The following is an 8,047-nucleotide window of genomic DNA, read 5'->3' as shown; positions in this document are numbered from 1 at the left end:
CTTTTGCGACATACGTTTACGACGGTATAATACGTATGTCGCAAAAGTCGTAAACCTAGTGTAGAAAACCTAATTTGGAATTAAAGAAATTATGAATATTTTTTAATTTAATTTAGTTAAGCTCCCCGATAAAAGGTATGCAAAAAATGTCCTATATTGTATTTATTCAAAACTCTACTAGATTTACATCTCTCATTCACAACTTGAAACTATTCTTGGTTTTCGTGGACCAAGCTTTAGCTGCATCAACGAATGACTAGCTACAATTTTGAAAATTTTTAATTAGTATGGAAATTGGTTCTAATAAGCCAAAAAGTGATTTTATAAAATTTTTTCTAAACAGCAACAGCAATAAGTAGTTTTCCTTCCTTCCAGTTTCTGCAGTAATTTGTGAAAGGTTAACTATGAGCGAGTACCGACCGTCACCTTTACTGCACCATCGAGTAGTTTATAGTAATTTTGGCTTCAAATTTCCAATTGAAATAACTATATTCTCAAGTATTTTAAACTCGTTAATAATTTTATGAACATTCCTGAGAATTTAAACTTCTTCGCATATATCATCATCTTGGATATCATTTGCTGCCTATCTGAAGGGTCTGAAGTATTTCGAGTTTGCGACGTTTGCTACTTTTTCTACATTTACGACGTGTATGTGACGTTTACGACGTTTACAACTTTGCGACAGTCGCAAACCTTAAAATGTTTGATACAGACCATCTCTGCAAAGTAGTGCAGGGTATAATATAGTCGGCCCCGCTCGACTTTAGACTTTCCTTGTTTTTTTTTTTTTTTTTGGAAAAGGTACGTAAACTTTGACTACTTCACATCCAGGAGTTGCATTTGTTGTCAAATCTTTTTGGGAGCACACCTTCCACCCGTCCAGGCAAGGATAATTTGACAATTGCGTCAGGAATTTTAGACGCTCAGTCCGTCAAAATGTTGACACACATACGTTATATAGATTCCGGACGGACTAAATGGACTGAGCATCTACAATTCTTGGCGGAATTATCGAATTGACCGTGCCTGGACGGGTGGGAGGTGTGCTCCCGCACACTCTGCATCTTCCATACTGACCACCCACATCGCTGATAAACTCTCCATATACATATAATTAGATATAGCCACCTTATAGACCGATATCCAAATCTAATAAATTTCCCTTTGATTTTTAATATTAATTTTACCATGACTTTCTTCAATAATTTATTGTTCTTTATTGTCGAATCAATGGTGGTGTTGATTTCTTAACGTTTTGTTTGACCAGACGCCACTATTGTCTTGCATATACTCTACAGGTGGTTTTTGTTAGTTGTGAGGCTATTCATTATAAATTTTAATGCTCATTTTAGCGAAAAGATTTGTTAGATGTTTTGGAACTTCTGGAACTCAGTGAAGCTTATTGAACCCCCTGTAATATTCGGTAGAAATACAAAACATTTGAATTACCTTTATTCGGTTTTATTTAATTTCATCAAATGACGATCATGATTGTGTTTCTCCAATGCTTTTAACATTGAATCAAGAAAATCTGATAAATTAATTTTTGTAGAGCAATCAAAGTCGATGTTAAAGGTATGTGCTGCATGTGCCAAAAATGGCAATTTTCTTAATGTACGCCCACTTAGACCTTTACTACGTTTCGATAGCTCATTGAGTAAGCCTTCATGTTTATCATCAGTTTGCAATGATGCATTGGCATCTATCATTCCAACTCGCATAAGTTCCACCAGCATTGATTCGTATATTTTTTTAATGGCATTTTCATTGGGAAGTCCTATGTATTGTTTTACATCGGCTCTATCCAAGAATGCAATATCAATGGTATCGGCAAGATTAGAAGTGGCAAATACAAGAACATTTGGATGTTCTTTGATATTGTCCAGCTGGGTGAGTAAAGCGTTTACAACGCGCATAGCATCCTTGGGTTCCTGTCCAGACATACAATCTCGTGCATAGGCCAAGGATTCTACTTCATCCATTAGAACACACACCAAACTTTGTGGATCTTGTATAATTTCTTTGATTTTATTAAATAGTCGCATTACCAATTTCCCACTTTCCGAGAACCATTTCGAAAACAAAGAATGTGAATTTATTTCTATCAAGTGTGTGTGGCGGAATACAGGTCGACAGCGTATGGAAAGTTTTTGCGCCAAAGCTTTGCACAGACTTGTTTTACCAGTACCTATAATGGAAATTGATAGAAAACGATATTGTTAAGATATTACAAAAAACAACCTGGAGGTCCATGTAGCAAAATCAAACGATTACATGAAATAATGTTGGGATTTACATTATGCTGGGAGAATAGCAAAGCCGACAAAGCGAATTTCAATAACTTCTCTTTAGAGCCCTCATCGTAAATTAAATGCTCCCATAAACCCACAAAAGATTTAGAAGGTAACAGCCAGTGACTTGAAGAGGGTATAGACTCCGTTTCAGTTTCCTCATCAAACATTTCAAGCTCCATGTTTCGAATTGAAGGCCAATAATAATGGAATACCAGGAAATCACTATCTAATGGCGATAAAAGCTATAAAAAATTCAAATGATGGGGCTTTATTCGACATATGACATTCTTTTACATTAAAATATTATTTACCTCTCCTTCTTTTTTTGCTTCACATTCCAGTAAGAGACTATCTACACACATTAGAGCATCATCATCCATCTCTTGTGGTACTAGTTTAATTGATTCATTAAAAGGAAGCTGCTTAGTTTTCAACATTTCTCTAAGGGGACCATCAATTAAGTTTTGCATGTCCTCCAAGCGTTTTCTAAAAGAAAGGAATATCTATTCAAGATCGCTATATATCTAAACGCCTCCAAAACCTTAGAATTAACTCTTACCCTGGCAATAGTTTGACGCACACCTCCACATGTATAGTTTTATAGGAAATTAATTTCATTTCGTCTTGCATAAATTCTTTCTCAGAAAAGTTAATTTGCCGGTTAATTTGCCCGATGTGATTGCTGCGACATCGATATCGATGTTTCCCAAAATATCGATTACTTCTTACATCGATGTTATAGTATCAATGTTTTCCAAATACAAGAGCATTTTTATAGATCCATTACTTGCCAAACCTTTGTTGCTGATGCAGTCAATTCGCCGGAGCAACAATAAATACGAAAAAGGAGTAGCGTTAATAATATCCTGAAGTATCAAACTTAAACAGCATGGTAAGACGACTTCCATTCAACCCTTTACTTACTAACTTTTGTCAAGTGCTTGAATTCATTTTGATTTCACACATATTTTGAAAACAATGTCGGAGATACGCAATAAGCATATATTAGACCTGTTTTACATAAATGCAGAATTAGTGTGTAAAATGATTTGAGAAGATTTTATTACATTTATGGCTATTATTATATTACTACTGTGAAATTACATGCAATAGACACGAAAGTTTGTCTGTTTCTCGTGAACTTGTGACAATATTTCTGTTTTCTTTAAGAACTGGCTAAGAATGTGAAACTCTATTTTTTAAAGAATTTTTTTTTAATATTAATATATATTTTTAGCCAGTTTTTCACGGTTACATTTCTTCAATAATTCACTTTACAGAAAATAAACATTATTATTTCTTACATTGGATCATTCCACATCAAATTATAATAAACGAATATCTTCATCTATCTCTCCAACACAGGGATGTTAACTTATTTATGCGAAATAATATACCTGCCTATTTTTTCGTGCGAAAAATCCAAGGTTGTATAAATATGTATCTGAAAATACTCAAAACAAAGATTTCGCATTTATTCCGCGCTAATGCTTAGTACTAAGTTCGTTTCTGCGAAAAACGAATATCTTCATCTATCTCCGTATATAGGATCTCAAACCCAGGGATGTTACCTTATATATGCGAAATAATATGCCTGCCTATTTTTTCGTGCGAAAAATCCAGGGTTGTATAAATATGTGCTTTAAAATGCTTAAAACAAAGATTTCGCATTTATTCCGCGCTAATGTTTTTTATATGGAGTATAACAGTTTTTCGTGCGAAAACGTGATCTTAGTACTAGGCTTAACGTTTTTTATATGGCGTATAACAGTTTTTCGTGCGAAAACGTGATCTCAGTACTAGGCTTAAACTCGAACTTAGTACCCACCTTTAAAGTGACATCACTTTGACATAATTCTGTCGTTATATACAGTGCTAAAAGAAAACAGGTCTAATTTTTCAAATTAGTAGAACAATACGACGAGCTGTTTATTCGATGCCACCTTCCCTGTCAACATTTTTTGAATTTGGGGGCGCTTCTGAGAATCCCCACTACGTCGAAAACAATCATATACGACATCAAAAACTCGTCGGAAAAGCGCAGTCACTATTGAGAAGTTGTACCACGCCAAGTTACTACGAAAAAGTTTCTCATCAGTGCAATTATTAGGTGCCTATTTAGATCAATTTCGAAGGACGCCAATAAGAACCCCTGCAAACTAACAGAAAAAGTGCATTTTAAGGTAATTGTAGAAGAATCATTGTGGTCAAGTAAAACACGATTGTGTAGATGTTTATTGATTTGATTAAACATTTATAATTTCTTATAAATATAACATTTTTCGGTTTATCTCATCACATTTAACATAATTTTTTGCATTAATAAAAGAATGATGTTGAGTTTTAAGTAGCAAGTTACATATTGCAGCGTCTATCAGCCAGTTTGTTTATTTTCGATGGAGACAGCGTGCCTGGAAAAATATTTGAAAAACGATCACTTTATTCTATTTGGAAAGTCGAAAATTGTTCACCATATACCTTTCACAATTTTAAGCGTAATATCTATGTTTTCAGAACTATATTTTCGTTTTTATTTAAATAAAATAAAATGGCTCTTCTAACAGTAGTGATGGCAAAATACTTTCATGTACATTTTGTACTTTTTGATATGCTTCCCCCATCACAGTTCGCGATGGTTGTGGTGACGAGTCTGTGGTAGCGATGAGGATGAAATGGAACTTTGAAATGCTGGCAGGGTTATTATTAGTATTATCCCAACAAACACAATGATGAGCATTTTTCATAGGTAACACCATATCAATTTGGTAACACCATTTGAAGCATTAAAATGAAATTTAGTTTGAAAAGTTTTTGCTAATATGTTGAGAAATTGTTGCTATCGTGTTGAATTCTACTATTGAGGGCGATGTCTGTTTTTTGTTGAGAACGCCATTTTCTCAACAATTTCTCAAATTGAATTCTAAGCTAATTCTTTGAAAAAAAAAACGTTTGAAAGCGTATTGAGTATAAACATTTCTCCAATGCTTGTGTTTACTGGGATGCGTTGGCTACATTTCTAGATTATTACCAATGCAAACATCAGCAGATGATTTTAATAGAGTTGCCATATCAAACATATGGCATGACACAAATTTAGTTGGTTTTGATGGAGCCCCCGCATACAACCCCCTCCCTGAGACGATTATATGCCCACAGGACATATATTGGGACCGGCATCGTAAAAATTGACGCCGTTCAAAATGTGTTGGTCAGACGTATAGTCGATGCGCCGTGAGGGGGATGATGGAACGCATTTTGTTTTTATGTTTTACTTGAAATAAAAAATAATGTATTGTTAACATTTGAGGAGGTAGTAATAATTGCTTCTACCAGAAGTTTTAACTTTAGAAATGGCTTTTGAGATTTGCTTTGATAAGAAGCTCTTCCTCAATTCGACTTGTCGTTGCTGTAGTCGTTTCTTTGCGGAAGACGAAAAATTTTATAAAATTTTTAAGGAGAAACATAGCATGGATGTTGAAGGCACTGGAAATAACGTGAAAGGGATTGATGAGTATGAACCAAGTGATGATGTAAAGGAAATTTTCGAAGACCTAGTAATTTGGCAGCTTAATGTAAGCTATTATTTTAATTCTTGTATAATTATGGTACATATAAATTAGGCGTAGCCTCCATCTTACCTACTTTCATTAAAGCTCAAACAAGACTTTGGTAAGACTGACTAAACGTAAGGTCATAAGTCCTTCATATACAGCTTAAAGAACATTTGTCTCAATAAATATGTCTCGGAAACTACTTTGGATAATTAGCTCTTTATGTATGCAATTATCCATAGCAGATGTGGTGAAATTTGTTTTTTGACCTTGAATACAAGCTTTAATTTTTTAAATATTCTTCAAAACGCCTTAAATGATCTAATTTATATTTACATTTTTTTCAGATTATGCCAGAGGATGGCTTACCACAACAACTATGCGGGGAATGTTATTTACGGTTCAAAGAAGTACACTCCTTTCGCGAGGAATGTTTGGATAGTCAGCGAGTTTTCAAAAGCTACTTCTTCAACGAAGACACACCTTTGGAACTTTCGAGATTATCACCCAAGTCGGAGCATGAAGATCCAGTGCTTACTGCTCGATCTGTTTTAAACAAAGATACGGAAAGAAATACAGAAAATTATAATAATGCTTTGGGCTCCCCATTTAGCAGTCCTCGTTTGCGTTTAAGCCCCCGATTGGCAGACTTCGGGGTAGATTCTGCCTCTTCTATTGGCACGCCACCGCCTTTATTTGAGGAAATAAAAACTGAACCAATTGATATGGAAACAATGGAGGTCATAAAACCAGAGTGTGACGTTGAGAATGAAATACACAAAAAAGAGTATATCTTAAGGTCACCAGAACCCAAAATGCAAGGAGAAGACGATGAAGAGTCTTCTACTCCAACGTCGGACGAGGAACAACAGCAGGATTCATCCGATTCAGAGTCATCGGATTATGAATACGCACAAAATTACAAGTCCAATAAGAAAAAGAAACAGAAATATAATCCCCGTTTGATATGTAAAATATGTGGTGAAGCGTGTACAAGTCGCAAACAGCTGAAGACTCATGTAATGCGCTTCCATCCCCAAGAAAAGCCTTTTGAATGCGATATATGCACCAGTACATTTAAATCTTCCTTTATGTTAGCTCAACATAAACTTAAGCACAATAGGCCCGATACAACACAATGTGAGGAATGTGGAAAATATTTCAGAAGCCAGCTTCATCTTCAGCGTCATATTAAAAATTTTCACCTGAAATCCACTTACACCTGTCACATTTGTAATCAACAATTTGAAAATTACACTCATGTCCGTTTCCAATACCACATACGACAACATGGAGAAAAACGATTCGGATGTTCTTTTTGCTCTAAGGCCTTTCATCAAAAAGTCCATCTTATCAATCATGAGCGTACCCATACCAGAGAACAGCCATTCATTTGTGACGTCTGCGGCAAGGCATATAGACAAAAGACCGCTTGTCAGGAGCATATGTTGACCCATAAGGACCCAACGCCTTTTAAATGTTCGCAATGTTCTAAATCGTTCACGCAACGATCGAATCTAAGAATGCATGTACTGCGGGTCCACGAATGTGTGGAAAAGGTGGCCAAACCAACATCTCAAAATCTTTTCGAAAATCATAACTTCTTTTAGTATTTGAAAAGATTAAATTAGCCTTAAAAGAAATGATTCTGCATTTTTATACATTTGTAAATGTTATTTTCTATATAAATGATAAACATCTATAAGTATTTCAATATACCTAGTATCTAATATATATACAATATATTTCCTAAAGTATTGATATTAATTCCCCTTGATAGATCTGGCAATCATCGAACACGGTTATAAATGATAGCCGTTCTTTTTGTTTTTTCATTAAAATTGGATTTCTTACAAAGAATAATTGATATTAGTGTTATTTTTTTTAATACTGAGTTCAGATTTACATCAAATTGGACCACTCAGTTTCACGTCTTGTTAGATCTGGCAATCATCGAACACGGTTATAAATGATAGCCGTTCTTTTTGTTTTTTCATTAAAATTGGATTTCTTACAAAGAATAATTGATATTAGTGTTATTTTTTTTAATACTGAGTTCAGATTTACATCAAATTGGACCACTCAGTTTCACGTCTTGTTAAATATATTGGTAAACTAAAGATGGTCTATATAAAATTAATTTAAGTAGAATAAAGAGGATATTGGTTATCAAAATTAAAAATATTGGGAAGTTTGCTA

At 34.5% G+C, this 8,047-nt stretch overlaps 2 protein-coding genes across 2 annotated transcripts; one reads left to right on the top strand and one right to left on the bottom strand.

Annotated features, from left to right (window-relative positions):
- Positions 1-1,448: 1,448 nt before the first annotated feature.
- Positions 1,449-3,015, bottom strand: pch2 (pachytene checkpoint 2 protein). Its single transcript, XM_075289569.1, has 4 exons — positions 2,857-3,015; positions 2,609-2,783; positions 2,245-2,539; positions 1,449-2,191 (listed from the first exon to the last, which is right to left on the bottom strand). The coding sequence occupies exons 1-4, from the start codon at positions 2,925-2,927 to the stop codon at positions 1,455-1,457; spliced, it is 1,278 nt and encodes a 425-aa protein (XP_075145684.1). The 5' UTR covers positions 2,928-3,015; the 3' UTR covers positions 1,449-1,454.
- A 2,522-nt stretch (positions 3,016-5,537) lies between these two features.
- Positions 5,538-7,711, top strand: LOC142220428 (uncharacterized). Its single transcript, XM_075289565.1, has 2 exons — positions 5,538-5,869; positions 6,196-7,711. Exons 1-2 carry the CDS (start codon positions 5,648-5,650, stop codon positions 7,456-7,458), a joined length of 1,485 nt encoding a protein of 494 aa, XP_075145680.1. The 5' UTR covers positions 5,538-5,647; the 3' UTR covers positions 7,459-7,711.
- Positions 7,712-8,047: the final 336 nt, after the last annotated feature.

The sequence above is a fragment of the Haematobia irritans genome, chromosome 1, assembly GCF_050003625.1.
Source record: "Haematobia irritans isolate KBUSLIRL chromosome 1, ASM5000362v1, whole genome shotgun sequence".
In the NCBI taxonomy this organism is placed as follows: domain Eukaryota; kingdom Metazoa; phylum Arthropoda; class Insecta; order Diptera; family Muscidae; genus Haematobia; species Haematobia irritans.
This window is presented reverse-complemented; position numbering and strand designations above follow the sequence as displayed.